Source organism: Panthera pardus, unplaced genomic scaffold, assembly GCF_024362965.1.
Source record: "Panthera pardus isolate Hobbes unplaced genomic scaffold, ASM2436296v1 HiC_scaffold_9, whole genome shotgun sequence".
NCBI classification, from domain to species: domain Eukaryota; kingdom Metazoa; phylum Chordata; class Mammalia; order Carnivora; family Felidae; genus Panthera; species Panthera pardus.
Genome location: NW_026527024.1, coordinates 7,294,783 through 7,318,749, shown reverse-complemented (window position 1 = coordinate 7,318,749; position 23,967 = coordinate 7,294,783). Strand labels below are relative to the sequence as shown.

The following is a 23,967-nucleotide window of genomic DNA, read 5'->3' as shown; positions in this document are numbered from 1 at the left end:
CGCCCTTGGGAATCCGGTCCGTGGCCGTCAAGTGGGTCCTTCCCTATGGCTGGAGATGCCCAGTCTTCCCTGCTCTTTATAGAGCTCATGTTTCAAATCTCAAGCTGGGCCTCCTGGTGCCAGAGCCTTCTCTGCAGCCCCCCATCTGGCTGGCTCACGTCTGTGCCACACCTCTGGATCTTTACTTACTGTGTGTGTGCTGTGAACTTCGCTCCTCCCGAGGGGTGCATACCTGACCCAGCACAGTGGAGGCCTTGGAAGGGGGCTGCTGTGTGGCCACCGCTGTTCCTCGTTCCGGGAGAGGAAGAGGGGCTGCCACGCAAGCTGGCGCTTTCAGAGACTGTCTACGTTTTTATGGAAGTACCAGTTATACTTAATATGTTTTCTTAATGGTTATGTAGCTGTCAAATAAATTCCATTATTTCTTATTACATCATTAGAGACCATTAAAACGGCATCAGCATGCTGATGTAATTATGCCAGCAGACACACGCCGGCCACAGTCATGATTTTATAATCTAATCACGGCTGTCCACCGTGGTGCTGACTGATGCACGGGCTGCCTCCTCCGGCACCGTCGGGTGGGCGGTGCCGTGGGACCCGCCATACAAAGGAGACTCCGTAGTCAGTGGGGGCTGCTGTCGGCGCTCGTCCTGAGCCTTTGGATCAGCCCCGAGAAGGCTCGGATCAGCCCAGGGCACTGCGGGAGGCCAGCCTAATTCTGGGATCAATCTTCCTGTGTTCTCCTGATGCAAGAAGCGGTTTAGTTTCCCATCTGTGTGATTTACTGAATTGATGAAAATACAGTGCTCTTGTTTTCGAGACAGTTCCTGCAGGTGCAGCGGTGGGAACTCAGCACACTGACACTTTTCGTACAGGGCCGGGGGGATGGCCAGCGGGTCGATCCCGTGAGTCCCAGCGATGCTGAGGCCTACTTCATCCCTCCTTCCCATGCCTCGCACCCCCACCCGCTCCCACACCTCCCTCCACGGGTGCGAGAATCCGAGGAAGGTCCGTTTCCTGGGGCAGAATTGTGTTTATTTGGCTCCTGTCTTGTCCCTCTGATCTATGAAGACATTGAAGAGGAAGTCGGAGAAAGGGTCAGAGTGGCCTTCAGCTCGCTGGGTTGGCCCCTTTGGCCTGTAGCCCAAGTGATGACAAAGCCATGGATAATTTGGGGATGTGCTGGGGCACTGCAAATTAACAGCGATAAAGATTATGTTTGGGGTCAACAACATCACTCACAGCCGAGAGCCTCCAGCAATAAAACGCGGGACCGTACGGAGCCTCCCGTACATGGTGGCCACACCTCTACTTACTGTGTCCGCTGCCCACACGCTCTAGCGGTCACAGGTGGATGCTGTCACCTTCCTCCACCTGAGTCCAGGATTTCCTCACTGACGCCACCTTAAAGGGGCAGAGAAGGAAGGGCCTAGTGTTCAGGGTCCTGTCTAACTGGGACAGGGGCGCTGGCCGTGCTCTGTGTGCACCTTGCAGATGGCCGAGGTCTGACCGAGGGGCCAGAGACAGCTACACTGTGGGTTCAAGGGTGTGTCACACTATGACGAGACTGCCCCAGCCCTATCTTCAGACCGAGGATGAGGCCGTGGGGAGGGAGGAGTGGGTCCGCTTGAGTGAAGGTGGCCCTTTCTCGTTGTAAGTAAATCCCTCTGCTTTGGGTGATGATGTTTGTATTTAAAGTATTGGTTGAGCCCTTTCCTGTTGAGAAATGACATCTCAGCTCAGGAACAGGTTAAGTTATGTAGCCTTTCTAAACCTCAGGTTCCCTACCCGTAAAATGTGGATGGTCAGCACACGGTGTGGGCTGTGACGTCGGCCCTGCTCTCAGGAGGCCCCCCTTGGTTCAATGCTCTTCTGTTGCCGTCCCTAAAGTCGTCATACGTTATGCTTCAACAGGGGCCCCGCATCTCCCTTCTGCGCTGGGCCCCCAGAAATTGCATAACCTGTTCTAAGGCTAATGGGATCTCTGCAGAGATCCTATGAGACGTCCCGGAGCCAAGAGCTCATTAGGCGCTGCCTGCTGGGTACGCATTCGGCTTGGCTAGCCTGTACCGTTCCGCTAGTATTTTTGTTGCTGTTACAGAGCTACTCTAACGGCTAACTGTGAATAGGTCCGATTGCCAAGAATAACCCTTTCCCCAGGCTTGCACGAACCCCCAGAGTGTGACGTGCTGGGTGGGTGGCATAGTTGTGTGTTGGACTAGACGTCCCAGGATTGAGGGCTCAGAGAGACACTGTGCTTCCTCCTCCTAATCCCTTGATCTAGGAGAGGAGGGTCTTCATTTCTCCCAGGAGGCTGCTGTCCTTCAAGGCAGGGACTGGGCCTCGCACTCAGCGACGCATCTTCAGAGCCTAGGATGGTGTCGGGCACGTACCAGCTGCTGAATATCTGCTCAGTGACTGACTGACTGACTGACTGACTGAAAACGGATCAGTCAATCTGGCCTAGGTTTGTATCCGCCTTTCCGCTGCCTTAAGGTGTTGGGCAAGCCGCTTAAGCTCGCCTCGCCTGTTTGCTCAGCTGTAGGGTGGGCATCGTGGCGCCTGCACTAGGGCTGTGGAGGGTTAAGTGCTGAGTGTGTGCAGACACTCAGCACTCAGTAGAGGGTGGCGCTCCATATATCGTAGACTATGAAAATGAAATGTTGTTTCAACCAAGAAATACGTGAACACGTGAAAAAAGTTACACTGAAGTAAAACGAAACACCGTGGTAAAATATCAATTTTATTTATTGCCTGTGCTGCCAATGCCAGAATTCTCTGCTCAGCTTCTTCTCATTTTTCTCAGGAGAACAAAGCAGAGCTCATTTTCACTCACCCGCCTCTCTCTCCGGAGTCAGAGACGCTACGAGTACGCTAGCATCCTCACGACTACGGAGTGGGCAAGTCAGGACGCTTTCCTCAGGCCCCGTCCCGACGGGAAGGCTTTAACGTCTGCCAGGAGTCCTGCCCCTCTCACCCGTGGGAACTGACACCACAAGGAGGGACAGGAGAAGCATACAAAGTGGCCCCAGCCGGGAACACAGAGACTCGTTCCTGCATGGAAACCGGCCCCGGGTGTTGTGTCACGTCGTGGGTTACAAACCGGAATACGTGTGCAGGCCGGGCATCCGGCAGCCTGGGTGTCCAGAGAAACAGAAACAAACCAAGAAACAGAACAGTGAGCCTCGCTGCCAGGGGACACCCCTGCCGAGGGGCCCGGCAGGCTGGGAACCCCCGTTTCCCAGGAGGGAGGCTCCTGCCCGGCTTTGGGGCAGCCCTCGACAGCCAGTGGCTTCAAGTAAAAGCCTTCGTGGGTGCCCGGGGGGCTCAGCCGGTTAGGTGTCTGACTTCGGCTCAGGTCACGATCTCGTAGTTCCTGGATTGGAGCCCCGCCTCGGGCTTTGTGCTGACAGTGCGCAGCCTGCTTGGGATTCTCTGTCTCCCTCTTTCTCTGCTCCTCCCCCACGAGAAAACTTGAGTCCAAGTTTTCAGGTGCTGCTTTTGTTTCTAAATGTTTGACACTGATAATTCAGTTATTTATTTGATTGTGAAATTCATTAATCCTCACGCACTGTGGGAGTCCAGCTGCCTTGGAAGCTATGTCCCCGGGGCCCGTGGCCCTGCAGACGTGTTGGATGCGTGCTCTCCGGTCAGATGGGCACCCGGCCGTGCGGGCACCGCTGTGGGTGTATCGCAGGTTTCTTGGGACCAAACACGTCACCTCTCAGTTGTGGCCGGAAAACAATACATTGTTCTAGCAAGGAAAAATCAAGCAAATGCTTTAAAAGTCCAAAGGCAAAACATAAGTATGGATTAATCTGTTTTCTTCCAAATACTCCATGGGAAGAAAAGAGTGCCAGGTAAGGCATTCCCTAGTGACAGAAGGAATTCCCAAACTGTACGTAATCACACAGTAATTGCAAATGGGAGACAACCTGTAGTAAAGCAATTGCCCAACCCTTTAAGAAGATAAAGCGTCATCAGTATTATGTTTCGATGAAGGCTTGTGTTAAGTTATCGTGCGGTAATTTTGTAAGTCTGTGTTTCGTGAAACAAATAAGAATTGATTCTCTCAGTCCTTCCTCTTTTGTGAACTCTCAATTTAGATATTTTGGAAAGCTACTGCCTGATGTTTGGGAGGCAGGAATATACAATTGTGCAGAAAGTATGGTAATGGAAAGTATGCTTTAGGAATATTTGTGTGCATTATTTTGCTATTTCATGGAATTCTAGAATTTTCTAATTTGACATGGATGGAATGAGGCCAGCAAAGATGATTCTGTAACAGCCAGACATGAACTCGTTTTTTTGTTGGTTTTCTGTTCATGGCTTGGATTAGTCCCCTACCAAACTGTGGAGTTAGGGACAGCTGACGAAAAAGACGAGGACGAACCTGGTGACCCCCAGAAGCAACTCAGGGTCAGCACCAGTGTGAGGGAAAGAAAGTGTGAGCAACGTGGTTCTGGGCCCTGTAGCCAGGAAAGGACACTGGTGAAGGCCACCCATCCATCCGTCGTCTGTCATGCATTCTCCAGCCTCCACCACCCCTCCCGCTGCCCTCCCTCCCTCTATCCCATCTATCCATGTTACAGGTTTTACCCCAAATCCAGGATCAAATAGACAAAGCATAGGCCAGTGCATTACCTAGGCAGAATATGCTGGTAAGAAACATTTTAATTAGATATTGTGATCTTCTTTTTATCCCCCAAAAGTCAAGGGGATCTAGTTCCTGAGGTTTATCTCTAAGTACAGAATTAAGGGCCGTTTAGCCCTTAGCGTTAATAAGGAAAACTGTAGTCAAGTTTGTTGTCTCTGGTTAGACCTGATACAAATAATCCCGTGTCACGTGCAGCCTGTTATTATAGAGGAGAAACAACACCCAAATTAAGTAAACAAAGCGGAAGCCTCGACTGACAGGAATTTTTGTGTTCCACATTTTGGACACAGTGTTAACTAACGAGAAAAATAAGGTCTCACCGGGAATCACCTGCCTTCCCCATTCTCACCTGAATGGGTCTGGGCTCAGGCTGAGTCCGGTGTGTCATAACTCATAAGATTTGACTGTTGTGCGGTGAAAATTAACACGTAGAAGCCTCACCTGGTGACTCATGGTTATTAAGAAGATTCATATGTCAGTATCTCGATAGTATAAAGACAGAGCATTAGATTCTTGTTAAGTGTCTTCAGTGATAAAAATAGGGGGAAAAGGGACTTCTAAAGAGTCCTCATTTAAAGAAAAGACCATGTAACTCTCACCCCTACCACTCGGGTTAATGGGGGTTTTGTTTGTTTCATCAGCCTGAAATGATAGGATGGGGAATTCTGGAAAAACAGCAATATGTCAGTATTTAAGTGCTAGAAGCTACTTCCGTTGCTTGTTAGCATGTTCTGTGACCGTGTAAACGAAAGTGAGTAATTATCAATATTCTAATCGATATATAGTTCTAAATGTTGTATAATCATACGTTGTAGATATGTGAGCGTGTCACACATTGACCAGGTTATAGCCACTAGGAAGCATCGAGTGGAAACACTGAATTTAGGGCTCAAGACCACTTGTGTCTACGACGGAGACCATCAGCTAGAACAGCAGGGCTGACGCACCCTTCACCTGCGTGCACGCACACCGTTTGCTTAAGTTGGTTGAAGGGAGTTCTGACTCAGCGAGTGCTGCCAGGTCTCGGGGAGGCATCTTTTCCTATTCTTTCCAGCCTGACTCCTAACAATAACGTGCGGTTTTGTTCTCCTGATACGGTCTCCAGGAGGGGCCGCTGGAGCCTTGCACCAGACGCACATGCCCCCCGGGGTTCTCTGGGCTGAGACCGTGAAGACTCTCTCTCCCTTGAGTTGGAAGGGTTTGTGTCTGACATGCGGGCTCCACCTGTCGGCATTTCTTCCACCATAAAGAGCTGTCCCCTCTCGCAGTAAGTGAATCTGACCCTCGGGAAGCCCGTGGTCCTGGAGGAAAATGGACTCGTGTGACGCGTGCTGTCAGCAGAGCACCTCATGGTAGGTCGGGTGTGCCGTGTGTGACCAGTCTGCCCGTAGCGACTCCGTGGCCGTGAGCTCGCCATGCTAGAGCCGTGGGGTCGGCAGAGAAGTGGCTGATCTTGCCCCTCGTCTCCACCATGTCGTTCCAGACAGGGGATGACTGCCTGGGTCGGGGGCGGCATGGCGTGCAGAAGCACCGTGAGCCCACGAAGGCCTGCGAGTGTGGACCTCACGGAAGAGGCTGGAGGACCAGCAGACCACTCTGATGGGTGGGGGCGGAGGACGATGGGGTCAGTTAAGGGGGAGGTCCTGTGCCACCCGGCCAGCCAGACACCCTCTCCAGATGCACATCATTGTCCCTTGCAGGTGAAAGGGAGTCGTGTGCTGATGTCACATAGCAAGGAAGGACAGGTACACGGCTTGGTCATAAGCCCCTTAAACTCTACGGTGTTAAATTGTAAAATGTGATAAAAACAATAAGGTCATTGATGTGTGTGAACGTGCTTAACACACACTAGGAAGCACCGTAGATCCTATTTGTGGTTCAATATTTGCAAACGTACCCGAAACCCCAAAATCAATATAGCGCTGTGTGGTCGCTCGAAGACTTGTTGCAGAGGGGTGAAAGTTTTGAGTTTCTCACCAGTACATTCCCAGCTGGGGTTGAACAAGGAGACACCTGCATTCTTACTTCGGCTCATATCGCAAACACGTGTCCTTTTCACTGTCCAGCGCTACATTTTCTACATCTTTGTGCTTTTTGTTGGTGATTTCACTGTTTGGAACAGCCCCCAAGTGTAGTGCATCGTGTTCTTATGTGCAAGAAGGCTGGGCTGTGCCTTAGAGAAAATGCTGTATTAGAAAAGCTCAGTTCAGGCATGAATTACAGCGTGGTAGGCGGTGAATTCAATGTTAAAGAAGCAATAAGTCTATCAATGAGGTGTCTTTAAACGGAAGCACACGTGAAACAAGGTGTCGTGTACACTGACTGGCTGGGAAAATGGGACCAGAGTCTGGGCAGAGCCCAGCCCTCTGCTTCCCCAGGAGCCCTGGTTCGGTGTTGCTTAAATCCGCACTTGTGTTGACCGTATAAGACATAACTCCGCAGATAGCAGGAATGTACCGTAGTGTGTTTCCAACGATTACTGGTTGAATCTGAATGAGACTCTGAAAGTCAAAGAACAGAATTAGTTTCTCTGTTTTGTAGTAAAACATAGGTCTTCCCTTATAACTTCATGTTCGTCTTTCTTTGCGTCTGTTTCAATGATTTCTTCCTGATCTAAACACCAATGTTTTTGTATCAATAGAGTTGGAATATTTTGTTCTGTGTGAGAAACTCTCACTATTTATTAATAAGTGACTTTCTAAAAAAAAAAAAAAAGGCTTGTTTTGCAAGGCTCTAGGCATCGGTTTTATTTTTTATTTTCTGATTAAACACAGAAATTCCCCCTCCTGTGCCAGCATTATGCATATGGGGCTATTTTCCCCAAGTATTTGAAGAAGCAGAACTGAAGAAGGCAGTAAGGACAGCCCAGGCCACATGGTCCTAGAAGACAGTAGTAGCTCCTGGCACCTCACTCCCACCGCATAACCTGCTCACACCCTACTTATCCTGAACTGTTTGGGCGCAGGGAGATCCTGCCGATCGAGTGTGGATGTTGGGAATCCTGCTGCTGGCCAAGTTCCCCGCTGCAACCCGGGGCCAGCCTTACAGGCAGTTTCTGAGGACGGCTGTGTCGGCCTTCGGGGTGAACCTTTACTGCTCCAGGCCTGGGAGAAAGACTGCCCCCGAGTTAGGACTGAGGAGCTGATACGTGAGATTGGGAGAATGCCTCAGGACGGTCTTGCTGGCCTCAATCTCCAGCCGTCCACATGGGAACAAAAGTCCCGGCTGGTGACCACAGCCCCTTCCTGAGGGCCCCTGGAGCCCTGGCAGACCATAGGGCAGGGTCTAGGCACAACCTCCCAGTGGGGCGCCTCCCGCACATACTGCTTCCCGAGACTGGAGGAGACCCAGCAGGGCGGGGCGGGCGGCGGGGAGCTCTCTGGCCATTTCCTGATGCCGCATCGAGTGTATCCCTCTAGCTAATATTTTAAATTCTTTCCCAACACAGCAATCCCTCTTTTTCTTGTCAGCCTCTGCTTCCCCTGGGCCTTCAGATTGCATGCCCCTGGGGTCTGGAAGGGAGAAAGCCCTCAGGGCTCTCGGATGCAGCCGTTTGTGTCCACCCGCTGTTTGCAAACAGCCCTGGGCTCAGAAGCACCAGTTTATTGCAAGTCAAGGCAACAGATTAATATTACATCCCAGGGATCACGAAGTCGAAGAGGGGAAGGAAATGAATCACAGGTTGACCCCTGAGAGAATCAGCGTTTTGTGGTGATCCCTGTGCCTCTGCCGTGGTGGGTTCGGTCGCCGCTTCGGGCGTCGTTGCAAAGAGTCGTCAGATAAGTCCTCGTTTGGTTTGGGGGTCTGACGCTCTCTGATGGGGGGTTCACGGCAAAACCCAGGCCCTGCGTCCAGCTCTCGTGCTCACAGTGCTTCTTACTTCAGAAGCCCCTGGTGGGAAGCTCAGTGAGCGTCCGCGTGCTCCCGGCACGGCTCGGTGCCCCGAACCGGCAGGACGTGGTGGTGCTCGGCCAAGGGGCAGCAGGGTCTCTGAGTGCAGTGGGCATGTGTGCGAAACATCTGGGGACGAGGCTGGTCTCTGCTCAGCCCCTACACGCCTGCCCTCCTTTCCCTTCCTCGTATCCGGGACGCTGTGCAGCACTGGTCGTCGGGCACTGGCTTCCCACGGCAGCTACTCCGGGAAAGCCGGAGCCTCTGGGCCAGAGCCCGCCTCCCCACTCTACAGCTGGGCGAACTGAGGCCGAGGAGGTTGCGGGCCTAGCGGAGGGGACGTTGTAGACTTGTGGGTGAGAATTTGGTGTAGAGACTTCCACGTTGCCACACGTCGGGGCAGGTATTGGGGAAGAGCAGGTCTGAGTCCCTGTCGTGGCACCGTGTTGCACTGCTGACCCTCCCTGAGTGTCCTCTGCAAACTCAGGTTTCCTTCCTTCTCGAGAGAGAGGATGGGCCTGGTGGCGGGGCCGGGGCTGGGCGGCCCGGGGGCCGTGCCGCATCACCAACTCGGGTTCTGAGAAGCCGACGCTCTGAGTGCTTCCCGAGTTCCAGGCGCATTCCCAGGTGTCAGCTGCGTCCCTTGCCGGCCAAGCTGCCACCCACAGCTCCCTGCCCCTCCTGCCGGCCCCCAGGGAATGGGGGGCAGGTGAATGCACTCTCCTCCACCACGTGGGTGAGCCAGGAACCGGGAAAGCCCAGGGGGTCTTCAGAGGAAATTCTCTGCACCTGAGGGAGGATTTGGGTCTAGGGAATTCTTCCGCCTAGGAATTCTTGGGCGTTTAGATTAGACGGGGAATGTCATAGAAACGACACAGAACCCTCAGGTCCCGGTGTGAAGACCTGTTATTAGTGCCCTTTTGATGGCAGGTGGGGCCTATTCATGTGGATAAGGACCTTCTCTCAATGGAGAAGACAGCTGCACTCGGTCACGACTCGGTCACAGCTGTGACTCTGTCACATCCACCACGTGTGTGAGGCCCTGGCAGGGACGCTCCACATGCCCCCAGAGAGCCAGCCATTTGGGAAGCTACAAATGTCCTACGAGACAGCTAACGTGCTCAGTGCCAGGCGGCTCTGCACCTGCTGGCAGATCTGGGAGAGGGGTCTGCCATGGGTCAGAGTGTGGATGGGGGGGTCAGGCCAGAAGGGACTCTGAGCAGGGGAAGAGGCTCGAGCTCACCGTGCTGGGGAGACGGCTGTCGCTGGGATCTGGCTGGGCAGCTTCAGATACAGGCCCGGGAGCCTTAGACTGGGCCTTAGACTGGGTGTGTGGAGAGAGCGGGTCTGGAGGGTGGGCGACACGTGCTCCTAAGGACGGCCCCCTGGGGGCACGTCGGGCCAGGACGCAGCCCGTGACTGGGGTCAGGGCTCTAACCACTGGCGGTGGGAACCAAGCAGGAAGGACGGACGTGGTGACGTTTTCAGGGAGTTTCAGCAGAGTTTGTGACCGTGTAGACATTTCTTGCACGAAGAAATCGAAGAGAAAGTCCACGGGCTGGGCCACGGCTGCTTCACAAAGCTGCGGCTGATTCGAGGGTCTCCTTGGGCTTGAGGGGGTGCCGAGGCTCCTGTGCTGCATTATGGGCCGGACACAGCGGGCTGCCCACGAGAGGTGAGCCAGGCACTCCTGTGAGGAGCAGGACAGAAGTGGGACCGCGGTGTCCCGAGTGGGGGTCATGTCTGAATCCACAAGAACGCACGAGCTCAGAGCAGACCTGGTCGAGACCACGGGAGACCCAGAAGCAGCCGCTCGCCTCTGGACGGATGAGCACGGAAGGCAGGGGGCCAGAGACGAGACGCCGAGCGGGGGCAGGTTTTCTTACGGCGGTTCGCTGCCAGTTTTGAGGGTGTCCTGATAACCTTCACGTGGCTCTCGTTGAGCATGGCCGCGTTACTCTTTTATTCTGACTCTTCGGGTTTTCCTCGTGTCCCCGTTTTCAGCACCTTTAAAAATGACTATTGCGACACTGACAAAGGTGGTGGAGAAGGTAGGACTGGCAGCTTGAGGAAGCATCCGAAGAGATGTGACTTACCAGCTGGAGGGGCTGTTGAAGGCCTGGCACCCGCAGTTTCCGGCGCCCCGGCACTGGGGCAGGACTGGATGTGCAAAGTCCCGCACACACAGTAGAGACCTAGCGATGGCAGACGAGTGGTTTTGCTCTTCGAGGTGTTATTTTGGTCGTCGAATCCACGCACACGGAGGAGGTTCCGTGGTCCAGCCCCTGCACCGAGGGAGGACACTGGAACGTGAGAGCCCATCTGTGGACGGTGGCAGGAGCCTCTGGTGATCACCAGGAAGGACAGCTCTCCAGCTGCACCCTGACGCCTCTGGGGCCCTGCGAGCCCCTGCCGGGCACAGCGGCGTCCGTGCTGGGGCGGGGAGGGGAGCACCCACCTCCCTGCAGCCTGCACGGCACCTTCCTCTCTGTGGGACCGGCCCGGCACCTCACACCCTCATTCACCAGACGGATAAGAAATGGGGGGATGCTCTTTTCCGGGAGGGGTCTGGACACCTGAGGCCAGGAGCCTGAGGAGCTAGGACACGGGTTCTGGTGAAAGGGACCCAACCCCTCCTCCCTCCTCCCCTCTCCCTCCCCTCCCCCCTCCTCCCTCCTCCCTCCTCTTCTCCCCCTCCCCTTTCCTAAGGTCCTCCCTTCTTCCCTCTCCCCTTCAGACGAATAAAATTATTTAAAATGAGATATATTTTTGAAACTGATGTTCAACACAGTATTTAAAAAGCTTTGAAAATTTTAATCATTCCTTTCTGGCAATTCCCTGCTAGTTATTTTTATACTAAATAGTTCTTAATGACTTTGATAAGTTTTTTAAACGGTTCCTGTCAAGAGAAATTTAAAAATACCAGTCTCTTTCCTTTCTGCTTTTGATTCCTACCACTCCTGTGGGAGCCAAATACTAAAATCTGTTTCCATAACAATTTTTCTTCTTCCCTCGCAAGAATATCTGCTTGTTCTTGTTGGTTGGTTGTGGTTGATTTGAATTTTTTATAAGAGCGCTGCCGTGTATGGGTTAGAAAAGCAAAGCCTGTCGACAGAATTCCTGGAATATGGGGACAAAGAGGCACGGCGTCGAGAAACCCGGAGCCTGGCGGAGGTCGCGCGTGGAACAGCAGTGGCTTCGATGCATGTGTGTCGTCAGCGTGTCCGTGTTTCCCGCGTAGCTGGCAGAGAAGCGACACGCCGTGCAGAGCGGTTCTGAGCTCCTTCTTCCTGGTCTCTTGCAGTGTTGTGGGCCCAGCGGTGACCTTCAGACTGAGCGCCAGTGTCCAGAACCTGACGACGGGAGATGTCGCGCAGGCCGCAGGTAAGGCTGTCTCGACACGACGCGCGTGGGCATACGCTCGCCCGGCCCAGGGACGACAGGGTCGGTCGGCACCGCGCCTCATCACCACTGCGCGGCGGGCTGGGCTGCAGGTGCAGGATGAGGACCACACCGCTCGGTCTGAGACAAAGAGCCTGGCGCCCAGGGGAGCAAGGGCCTGGTGTCTGCAGTGGCCCCCGCCGCGTGGACAGAGCAAGTGCCATTTTGCTTTGAGGTTTTCCGCGTCGTCCCAGGTGAGAAGCACACGCTGGCCGTGCTTCTGTCTGTCCCGGACCAAGACAGTGCAGGATGAAGGGTTCGAGGAGAAACAGAGAACTCTGTTCTAGCTTTGCTTCTCTAGGGCCCTGGGGATTCCTGCTCACCTGCCTTGAGACCTCGCAAGTGACCTCGGCGTGTGGTGGCCGTTTGCCGTGGAACGGGCCTCGGCAGGGCTCCGTCTGGCGGGGTCAGCGGTCGGTCTTCTCTGGTTTGGTGGCTGCCGGATTTTTCTTGTAGGTCCTGGTGCCCTTAGTAGTCCTTTTTGCGGAAGTAATGATTTCAGTGGCCAGCAATTTTTGGTGAAGGGAGAGCTCCTTGCCAAGTTGTACTCTGCTTCAGAAACCCAGCCAATTTCGACTGTGTGGAGAGCCCAACGCCCCGGGCTTCGCTTCCGTGTCCTGGGTCGCTTTGAGGCCGCTGTGAGGTGTCTCGGCAGGCAGTAAAGTGTCATTCCCAGCGGAGCGGCTTGATGTGGCCCCAGGGAAAGAAGCCGGCAGCTTTCACTCCAAATGCCCTGCCCCCTGGAAGGGAGGGGATCCCGCGTCAGTGGCTGTGGCCCTCGTGGCCGCAGGCCCCTCCTTCCCTCCGGCATCCATCCTCGCGTCTCTGCGGCAGAGGTGGTCAGACGAAGTTAGGACCCGGTCAGCGACTGTGGTTTTTTTATGCAGAATCATTAACGGTTGTCCCACAGGTGGCCGCTCATCCCAGTGCTGGGAAGCAATGCTTTCCCAGTCGGATTTGCTGGGACTTCAGGGCGCAGTAATGAATGGTATAAAATGGAAGGAGGTCTTTTCAGCTTTTACAGTCATGGCAGCCTACTCCCTGGCGGTGGCCTTTCATTTCTTTTATTGCTTTCTGGGGAAACTGGGGTTGCTTATTTAAAATCGAGTTTGCTGGTCATTTTAAATGTGTTCGTGTCCCGTACTGAAATGCCAGATGCCGGGGGGAATCGCACACCGGGTGTATGTTTGAGAGCCATGGCAGTGACTTTCTGAATACTTGAATCTGCTCACGTATACCAGCGTGCCTGCCGGACTTACGGGACTGCCGGAGCTGTGCAAGCTGAGGGTTTCTTGTCGTGCACGTGCAAGAGGTTCCACGCACACTTTCAAAGAATTAGTTCTCTTCTGTTGTACATAATTTTATCATGTTACGCACGTACCTGGTGCTATACGGGAAAAAGTTTAAGAAAAACAGCGTGGTGACCATCAGGACTCTGTGGTTTGGCAGTGGATGTACCAAGGGCACGACTGGCACCAAGGTCCAGTCCCCGAGGAGGAGAAGTGAGCTCTCTGAGCACTAGACTCCCTCATGTGTTAACAAGGACAGGAAGTTTTCGCGGTCTCTTGTTTTAGAAGGTGGCGGGGAGCCCTTGCTGCAAGCGACTGATCGGCACTGTCGGGCGGACCCGCGTCAGGCGGCTGGCGGCCCTCGGCACCCTGCAGACCAGAGCCTGCCGCGGGGATCGCTGCCTGCAGACACAGTGACTGCTTGCGTGTGCTCCCCTCGGGGGCTCAGTGGCACGACGCTGCGGGCATCTTATGAGGGGGGAAGCACCCCCGGTGGTGGGACTGAAAGGGAACTTATTTGGCTAATTTGGCACAAAGTGATACGAAACGTAAGGAACAGGCACGTAGTTCCCACGACAGACGTCCTTGCTGTGCGTCCTGACTGATGAGCGCAGCTGGTTTTCTGAGTCCAGATTCTGCTCCCGGTACGAGGGGACCCTCTCCTGGACTTTCTGCCCCACTTATGAACCCGAATGGGTGGGTGACAGGACGCGGGAGCGCGCGGTGTGAGCGAGCCAGGAGAGGACCCGGGTCCCGCGTGAGGGGGTGCTTCCGCGTTGCGCAGCGTGTGGAAACCGCTGGTGCTGCTGTGTAGCTGGCGCACGGCGGATCCAGGCGCAGAGCTCGCCGACTCGACGGCTGAGCACGCTGCGGTGAGTGGCAGTTAGTTACCGCTGTTCTCTCTGGCCAGGTCGTCTGATCAAGCGGAGAAATCCTCTGCTGCCCTTCACATCCCTTATTCTCAAGTAGTGTGTTTCTAGTCGATGTTTGCGTTTCTTGTGTCGGAGAAGACGCGGGTAAGTGACCTTTGCCTCCCGCTCTGTGGCACCGCCCACCTCATGACCCCCGGGCTCCCGTCACCTCCCGCCGGGGCTCACCTTGCGGGCCGTCCCGGTGGCAGGCCGTGGACATCCGGTGCCGGGCTTCTGCTCGGCGGCGTGTTCGATTCCCTCGCCGACCGCGTGGCCGGCGGTTGGCCGTCCGTGGCAGAGTCTCCCTGGGACCCGGAAACGCTGGGCTGCCTGTGGGGTGGGTGGCCCTCGGGGGCTGGCGGGGTGCGGTAAGGGCCGTGCACGTCAGCAGGAAGCACCGTTTGGCGGCCCCGGGAGCAAGTGTCTGACGGCTGCGGCTTCCAGAAGGTTCGGACGGGTGAGAGGAAGGGAAGGGCGCTGGCCCCATCGCTCCGTTCTAAACAGCCAGGTAATTGCTTCTGGCATCTTGACAAGTGTTTGCTGGAGTGGAGGGCGGTGCCGTCAGCGTGGCGGAGCCGTGCTAATCGGCCCAGCTGGAGAAGACTCCCGGAGCCGCGTTTCCGTAATTAGAAGTTGTGAAGGCCAGTTCTCCTCACGGCCTCACCCTGGGTGTGAATGAGTCAGTGCTACGAAGGGGTTTCGTCTGTCCTCATTTGCGGGGTTACCCGTGTAGAAATGTACGAGCGGCGCTCAGGGAGGGGTTAGGGACGGGGGTTAGACCAAATAGTAGAAACCGTACTACTCGATATCCACTGCTGGACAAAGGGAGCCAATGCATTACCGACACCATTTGCGGGAGGAACAGGTTCTCCCTCGTGGAGGGGCGAGTGGGTGCCGCCCGGTTCACTCCGGGAGGCGTTTGGCCTCCTTTGGCTGTTGACGGCATCAGTCACTCTCTGTGCCCCCGGGGTCCCCGGTCGTTCTGGTCTGCTTTCTGCCGTTTGCCGGGCTGGCCCGGGCTCCCCGCTTCCTGTTGGGTACGGACGGGACCGGGAGCCCACCGCCTCGCCACCTGCTGCTTCTGGAAGGGCCCTGGCCACGCCCCCCAGGCGAGCCTCTCCTCTGCTCTGACAGCCTGTGGGAAATACCAGGCGGGAAATACCAGGCCCCTCCTGGCTGGGATCACGGTCTGTGTGCCTTCCTACCTGCCCCACAGGCAACGTGTGACACGGAGTGCTAAGTAAGTGTCGCCAAATTAGTCACTGGTCTTCACGCTTTGTGTGGAAAGTCGCCTGATTTTATCAGCAGGCAGCCTCTGTCTGCGTGGGCACAGGGGTCTCGTGTGGAGCCCAGCGCGTGGAATTAGTGCTCTGTCCCATTGTATAGACCCCTCAGCGTGGGGCGGACACGGGGTCACAGAGGAGCGGAGTCCCGTCCGGGGGCGGGGGCTGAGGTGGGGTTCCCGGCTCGTGTGTGCCGTGTCACCTGCAAGCTGTGGGACTGTGGGAAAGTCAGGAAGATGGGGCACGGCCCTGGCTTTGTGGGTCCTGTGAAGGTCAAACGGGGTGCCCTGCGAGCTGAAATTTCAGCAGGTCGATTATTGCTGACCTTCCGTTCCCGCCACGGGTCCGGGAGCCACAGCTGCTGCTTCTGTAACGTGAGGGTGATCCGCGAGCACAGACGGTCACGATAGCGGGTGGATAAGCGCTTCGTCGGGGGTGACCCACGCATGCTGTGTGCAGCCGGGTCGCTTCTACGAGCCCAGCCCTCTCCCCGCAGCTCCGCGTGCTCCCCCAGATGACCGGCCCTCAGATCTGAATCTGGATCTGGTTCCAGGGGAACCCACGTGGGGTGGGACTTCAGTGTCTGCTTCTTGTGGGCCAAGGAGCCACCGGCATGACATGACCCGAAACACCTACCAGGGTCCGTCTGCCCTGCCTGCCGACTGTGGTGGCGGGCACGAGGGGAGGGAAGTAACGGAACCGGGAGGCCGTTGCTGGTCTGAGGTGACGCTGGCGTGGAAAGGGCGACGACGGGGGCCCAGATGCTCAGGGTCTGGACGCGGTTTGCAGATTTAACGGACTCGGGCAGGGGGCTGGATGTGGGGTGAGCGAAGGAGAGGTGGAGGGTGGCCCAAGCACCTGGTGGCGGGCGTCCCGGATTGGGCAAGGCGCCCCTGGAATTAGACGACCCGATGCGGGCGGGTGGCCATTCACATGTGGCCTGGGCAGGACTCGGGCGCCGGCTCGGCGTTTCTCTTTGCTGCCTCCGCCACTCCGTGCCCACCGCCCCAGCGGTTCTGCGAGGGCACACGGGGAGCTCTGCGCGTACAGGGATGCGAGCAGCGGCGGGCGTGAGGGACTCTGCGAAGACGGCCTCGGCCGGCCCCTTCACTGCTGTGCTGAGCATGAGCGTCCGAGCCCCGGTCCTCCCCGTGTCCGTTTCTAGTCGTGCGTGCTCTCTCTATAGGCGGATGAGCCTCCGGTGTTCTGTCAGCATCTTAGCACAGAAACGTGTCCAGACAGGAGGAGCACGGCCCACACCTGTGCGAGGGGACCAGGGAAGGTGCCGGGGGACCCCTCACCGTGTGCACCTCGTGGCCGCGGCTCACAGACACGCACCCCGTGCGGGCGAGCCAGCACCCCCTTCCAGCAGTTTCCGTCAGCCACAGCACCGCCTGCGGGTCCGGCGCAGCCAGCTGTCTCGAAGGGGGAACACGGGTGTCTGTTACGAACCCCCTTCCTGCGAGTTCTTTCACAAACCGCGGTCCCCGTGGCCTCTGGACGGCCGCGTGATCTCTAGTCCAGGTCGGCCTGTCGTTCCGTGGCGGGCCCAGTGCACCCGCATGGCTTTCTCGTGATGGCTCCTGTCCCGGCTGCTCCCTGGGCTTGGACAGCCCTTAGCGCCTGTCCCTCAGGGGCTCATGGGGGGCAGGCTGGGAGGGCGCCTTCCCGCTGGGCAGCCCTCCCTAGCAGCCCACGAACACACCCAGGTCTTAGGCCTTGGAGGCGCCCCCGTGTCACGCTCCGGGAGGTTCTCTGAGGCCCAGTGTTTGAAGAACTCTTGCACAAGAGGTGTGTGACAGGCTGGCCCCGCCACAGCCCTTCGCACCCATTGGCCCACGGCAGCAGAGCAGGGTGGCTGAGATGGGCAGGCTGCCCGTCACCTGGCCGGCCGTCCCCAGGGCAGGTCCTGCAGAGGCTGGGACTCAGGAGAGGACCTCTCACTGGAAGGACAGAGGATCAGGAAGGTGTCAGAGCCCAGAGCTGTGTGGGGCGGGGCAGAAATGGGCCCCGGCATTTGGGGCCAGCAGGAGTCTAGTTGGCACTTGGGCAAGAAGCCCCTAGATGGCCGTGTGCAGGTTTGTCATTGACAGATCCTGCTGCTCAGAACCCCAGCCGAGGTCGGCTCTGCGTCCTTACGGCCTGTTTCCTGTCCACCGGCCGTGTTTTCCGCCTGCCAGGGCTCCTTGAAAATGAGCCTGGTGACTGACGCGGCGAGGCTGGTTCCCCCGCCCGTCTGGCCCTGTGGTCCTTCTCCGTGGGAGGCACACGGTGACGTGCGTCAGGCACCTGCTCCACCTGCGGTCAAGGACGGCACCCCTCGGGCAGCCGGCCGACCCACCGGCAGAGCGGGCAGGGGTCAGCTGGACGGCGTGAGGCGTCCAGTGGAGCTCAGAGCGATGCGGCTTCCCTGCTCGGCACCTGTCTCTCCAGCGTGGGTGTGTCGGCTGCCGTGGACCGCCCCACGAGAGGTGAGCGGGCCAGAGCCGCTTCCGTTTCCCACGCTCCATCTGGGTGTCCGCCGTGCCGCCCCGTGGCGCTGGAGGCTGGCAGAGGAGAGCCTCGAAGGACAGGGGGTGGGCTCAAAGCCAGAGTCCGAGTCCCGATTCTACTTTCCCGTGTTGAGACTGTGGACGGCTCGTTGGGTCTCGTTGAGCCCTGGGTTCCCTCCTTGTCAGATACAGGCCTGGTGATTATGCTCCGTGGGCTGGCTTTAGCATCAAACGAGGTAGGACGCATTTGGTGGGAGAGGAGATTCAAATTCCAAGGGCCGTGGGGGTTGTTAGCTGCCATTGCTCACCTCGGACCGCTGTTGTGTTTGGGATCAGAAAGACACTGGGCCAGTGCATCACGACGCAGCCTCTTTCAGTGAAGGTCTCAGGTGGCCCAGGAGCTGACAGGTGTCGTGGGTTTGGAGGGTAACAACATACCGTGTGTAAGAATGTGGAAGCCTCGTGGCCTAGTGCACGTGGCTCGTGGCTGTGTGTAAGAATGCGGAAGCCTCGTGGCCTGGTGAGACCCCCGGGTTGTGCACGGACACGGGAGAGCTCGGACCTTCCCACAGTGGGGTGGCAGGTGCGTGGGTGGCGTCGCTGTCTGGGCGTCTCCACAGAGGCGAGCCGGCACACGGCTGAGATGCTGGCGATGGGTAGCACCAGGGAAGCCGGGCTGCGGGTGGCGCCGGAGGCATCAGCACGTGGCGTGAACGTCACGGGAAGGAGGCTCGGGAAGGAAGGCGCCCTGCCCTCCGGCACCTTGGCCCGGAGCCCACACGCGGGGCGCGGTGATGCCTCTTAAACGTGAAGGGTTTGTGCTCGCTCGGCATTTTCTCACGACGGCAAAGCACGAAGAGGCAAATTCCACGTGGAAAGTCTTCCACAAAAGCACTGACACGGTTCCCGCCAGGGTGTAAACTGGTACGTTCAGAAGCCCCACCAGCCTCGCTACGGCACCGGCATCCCCGGCTCAGCCAAAACCGTTCGTGACGGAGCTGATGGCTGCCCTGCTTTAACGGTGGTGACAAGGGTGAGCCTTAGGGTCTGAAGGGTCCCCGGTTACGGGGATTTGTCTGGTTTTATGAGTCTTCTCTGAACCTAGCCGACTCCACCAACAGCTGCTTTCCTGTGTGTGCCGTGTGACTTCCGACGGGAGGGCTGGGAACAGAGATGTCGTCTGCTGGGCTTGTGACGGCCGTGGGGGCCCCGGGCAGAACAGAGCGGCACAGGGACAGTGAGGAAAGCAGCACACGGTGCCTCCCCATTCCACCCGGAGACCTGTCTTCCCGCACTCCTGTTTCTCAGCATTGTCGGCCCGGTGCTCTCCCCTCTCCCTGCAGAGCCCTGCCGGGACCCCTGGCCGCACCCCTGCAGCCCAGTGTGCCTTCCCCGTCTCGTCTTCAAGCCCACGTCCTGGATCTTCTCTGGCTCTTCGGGAAGAGGTTAGAGGGCAGTGCGGTCGGCTCCTTGGAGCTTTCACCCCCCAGCACCCGCCTGTCCCTGCCCCCTGCCCTGTGCCCCTGCCTCGCCGCTTCCCCAGAGTTGGCCAGCCACGGCCCGCGGCCACACAGGCCTTCTGGCCCTCAATGCCATCACCGTTCGTACCTTGTCTGTGGCTGCCAAGCCTGACGTGCTCACCGTGGCTTTTTACGGAGAACATTGGCTGACCCCAGAGGTCCGGGACAGTGGTTCTCAAAGCACGATCCCCAGGGCAACACTGCCAGCGTGGCTGGGAACTTGTTAACAAATCACCCCTGCGCTCTGGCGTGGGGCCCAGCTGCCAGGGTGAGACCCGCCCGCCAGGCGTGGCTGGTGGCAGTGACGTCTGGGAGCCCCTGACCGCTCTGTCCTTGAAGATAGAGCCAGGTTGTCCCCGTCTTTAGACCCCACCACTGAACTTGGTGCCTTGCCCGTGGCAGGAGCTCAATCAGCGTTTGGGTTTGATAAGAACAACGAACGTGAAGCAAAAAGAACTGTGAGGCGTTTGAAATACGTTTCCCCTGTTTCTTGAGACGCCCTGAATGCAGGAGTCTTCTCTGAAAAGCGTGTTTATGGCATTTTCATTTGCGTGGAGATAAGACTTCACCCTGACTCTACCCCACACCCCTGTGAATACGCCCCCTGCCGCCCCTGCTCGCAGCCACCAGCCTCCGCAGCAGCCTGCTTTTCTGTGCGGTGCTGGGAGAGCAATTCCAGGAAAAGAGGAAAAATGCATCCTGTCTCCCTCCAACTTAGGATCCTGTCTAGGACAATGACTGCTCGCCCCGTGACGCTTGAGCGTGTGCTGAGCAAGGACAGCCTCAGGATCTGAGGTTCTGCTGCTCGCTTGCCAGCACTCAGCTTCCGCTGCGGGCCCCGCCGTCGCCAGCCTGCCCCAGGGGTCTGCTCGGTCCCGAACCATGTCTGGACGGGCAGGCGCCTCCAGGAGGGGTGGCCACGCGAGGCTGGGACAACTCAAGGGACCTGCGGCCTAAAGTAAGGTAAACCTGCACATCTTCCCAAGAGAAGATGCCCAGTGCTGCCACTTCTACCTTCTCGCTGAAGAGGCGGGAGATGTGTGAAGGCGCCCCCACAGGGAGAAGCCCTACGTCGGGTTCCGGCCCCCCGATGCCCCCCCCGAGTGGGGATGGAGCCTCCAGTAGGGGCTTCTCTCCATCCTGGAGCCAGGAACCCGGCCCCTTGTGGAAGAGAGCTTGAAGAGAGGCTGCGCTCGATCCCAGACCTTCCCGCTCACCTGACTGCTGGCCAGACGGGCGGTTCTCAGAGAGGACAAACAGAAGCACAACTCGCTGTCAGAAGGGACTTTGGGCACATAAGTAACCTGGGGCCCCACGGTGAGACATCGGGGCATAGAGCAGGCTTTTCCCAGGAAAGTGTTATACCTGCTGTTCCACATGTTATACCTGCTGTTCCATGCATTATACCTGCTGTTCTGTTCCGTGTGTTATACTAGCTGTTCCACGTGTTATAGCTGCTGTTCTGTGCATTACACCTGCTGTTCCACGCGTTACACCTGCTGTTCCACTCATTCACCATATTCTCTCTCTTGAGGAGCATGTTCAAGGGGCGAATCTCTTGTGATTTGCTTGGTCCGAAGGAGTACAGAGGGACAGTAACATTCTCATGCTCCAGGGTAATTTCTATTCTAAATATGCAATTTATCATCATTTAATTGAAGTCAGATTTCTTTTATCTGTAATTAAATCTACAGTGTGTTATTTTTTGGAGGCCCTTGTGGACTTTTGACTTTATTCTAAATGCACGAGTAACAGAGTCCCGGCATCAGTTTGGGGAATGGTTCCACTTCCTGTACGCTCTGTGTGGAAACGTGAGAGCACCCTTGACGTGGCTCATGGGCTGTGTGGTGGCCGTAACCCTCCCTCAGGCCCCCGGCACAGCCCGGTCTGGCTCTCGTCCTGGCCGGCCCCACGGCTGTCCGCCTCCGTGCCTCTTCCGTGCTTACCTGAGATGTGCCCTTCGCTTTCGGGCAGCTGGTGCTGGAGGCCCACGTGCCGAGGGCCGGTTCGCGTCGTCCCCGCAGACTCTCCGAGGTGGCCTCCGTCCGCGCTAGTCCTCGGCAGGCCTACGCGGGGCTCCGCTGTGACCTCGTGCCCTCGGTTGCACGACGAAGACATGTGTTCGGGGAGGACACGGCTGATTCGGATGCTCCTCCGAGCCTCTCGGCCGGAAAACCCCGTCCTGGCTTCTGGGGCTCGAGGCCAGGGCAAAGGTTGGTGCCCCGTGGAGCTGTTAGGAAGGCCCACCTCCCGTGCTCCCCTCTTCACCCCTACGCCGCGGGCCCCCTCGTTAGTGTCTCCCACCCAGAGGATGTGTTAGGCGGTGTCGTATCGGTCACGCCGTGTCCCGTGTTCTGCGTCCCGTGTCCCGTCATATCACGTCACGTGGTTTTGTGCCACACCGTGTTGTCTCGCATCACGTGTCCTTCTCAACGCCCGCCCTTTGCCAGGCTGAGTCTGTGTCCCGAATCCCTCAGAAGCAGGAGGTGCACCGTGGCTGCTCTGTGCCGCCGTCCGGACTCCGTGCCCCCCGCCGTCCCAGGGACGCCAGACAACCTGACGTGCGTGTGACGCGGGCATGTATACACAGAGCGAGCGGGTGGACACCCTGCCGACAACGCTCGGGGGACGGTGTGATCGAGCCGGCGGTCCACCTGTTCGTCAGGAGAGGCGACCGTTGCGTTCCTGCCCCTACAAGCAGCACGCCCCCAGCGGACGACCTTCAGGAAGCCACTCAGATCGAGAACTTCAGGTCACAGAGAAGAAGACAGGGACGCTGAAAAAGTACAGGGTTGTTCCAGGAAAGATGGAACCATTGGCATCCTTCAGATGCAGCGGGTCGATGGCTCTCTCCGTGTAGACAACTCTGGGCAGATGGCGCTCTCTCTGTGTAGACAGCTCTCTCTCTGTGTAGATAGCACTCTCTCTGTGTAGACAACTCTGTGTAGACAGCTCTCTGTGTAGACGGCTCTCTCTCTGCGTGGACAGCTCTCTCTCTCTGTAGACAGAACTCTCTGTGTAGACAGCACTCTGTCTATGTAGACAGCTCTCTCCCTGTGTAGACAGCTCTCTCTCTCTGTGTGGACGGCACTCTCTCAAATGCTTTGCGGACAGAAGTGTGGTAGTTGTCCGTCCCGGGATGGTCCTGGAAGCAGCAGTGAACGTGAGTTGCTCATCCTGTCCCCAGGTCCTCTTGAACCTCCAGACCACCTCCGGAAGGTGCTGTCTCCTTCCTCTCCCGGAGCACGGGGGTGCGGGACGGCACGCCTGCCTCGGGGGCACCCGTCCTGAGCAGGAGCGCGCACTGCACACACCGTCCTCTTTAGTTCTGCATGTGCCCCTCGCCCTGTGTGTGTGTGTGGGGGGAATGTCGGGAGGGGTGAGAACCCCAACCACCGGACGGCTGCTGGGCTCAGGCACTCTCGGGGTGCAGGGAGCGTGGGGAGGCTTGACAGGCGTAGGGTGGCACCTGCTGCTTGTCCCCAAGCCCCCGGAGGCTGGAGGCAGAGGCCCTTTGCTTGCGGTCCCGCGGCTCCCCCGGCCTGCAGCCGCAACTTCTCTCCGGGACCTTGTCGTCCCACTGAGGAACCTGCTTTACGGGCAGCCGCCCCAGAGGCTCCACCCTCTCCAGGCTAGTTTGGATTGAGCGAGGTTAAAGCCAGTTCGCTGTGTGTACGTGGCTATTTTCTAGTGGACTGTGCAGAATTAGCCCCGTGTTCTTGCCTGCCTGTTCCGTAGGAGGGTTCACACTGTCCCTGGAGGCGGGGGCCTGTTTGCCTCCGTGCACGGATGTTTGTAGGGCCGCTGTCACAGGGAGATGTGGCCCGTCAGCGGACCAGAAGCAGGATAGAACCTGAGAAAATGCAGATCGCGGGCTCTGAGACACAGCGGCTGCTCCCAAGGGCCCCGTGTGCCGCGGTCCATGGGGAGGCGGTCCGTGGCCCACGGGAGTCCACGCAGACTGTTCCTGAGTACCCACTGAGGCCGGCTAGTGGAGAACGGCGGGTAGAGCAGGGTCGGGTTTGCATGTAACGCCCCGAAGGGTCTGCCCAGCGTCTCCTCCTGAACAGAGCAGTGAGTATGCATGTGTGGGGATGTGTGTGCAGGTGTATGTGGTGTGTAAGTGCCTGTAGTTATGTGTGCAGGCATGTGTGTGTGCAGTTGTGTGCTATGTATATGCACATGCTATGTGTATGTGTGTGGTGTGTGATATGTGTAGGTGTGCAGGTGTGCAAGTGTGTGGTGTGTGTATGTGTGACATTGTAAGTGTGTGTAGCTGTGCACCTGTGTGTGATATGTGTGAGCACGCAGGTGTGTGGCGTGTGCGAGCGAGTCCGTGTGCATGACATGCATAAGTGTGCAGGTGCCAGAGTGCATAGGTGTGCACATGCATGTGATATGTGAGGAGGATGTGGGTGTGCAGGTGTGTGGTATGTGTAGGTGTGCAGGTGCGTGCAGGTGTATACGTGTGTGGTGTGTG

At 57.3% G+C, this 23,967-nt stretch overlaps 1 protein-coding gene across 4 annotated transcripts in view; it reads left to right on the top strand.

Moving 5' to 3' along the window:
- The window catches only part of PTPRN2 (protein tyrosine phosphatase receptor type N2), an 814,681-nt gene that overhangs the window by 369,453 nt on the left and 421,261 nt on the right, over positions 1-23,967 (top strand). For all 4 annotated transcript variants that reach the window (XM_053898672.1, XM_053898673.1, XM_053898671.1 and 1 more), the window contains one exon: positions 11,856-11,935. In XM_053898672.1, coding sequence (XP_053754647.1) covers positions 11,856-11,935 — 80 coding nt within the window. The remainder of the gene's footprint in view (positions 1-11,855; positions 11,936-23,967) is intronic.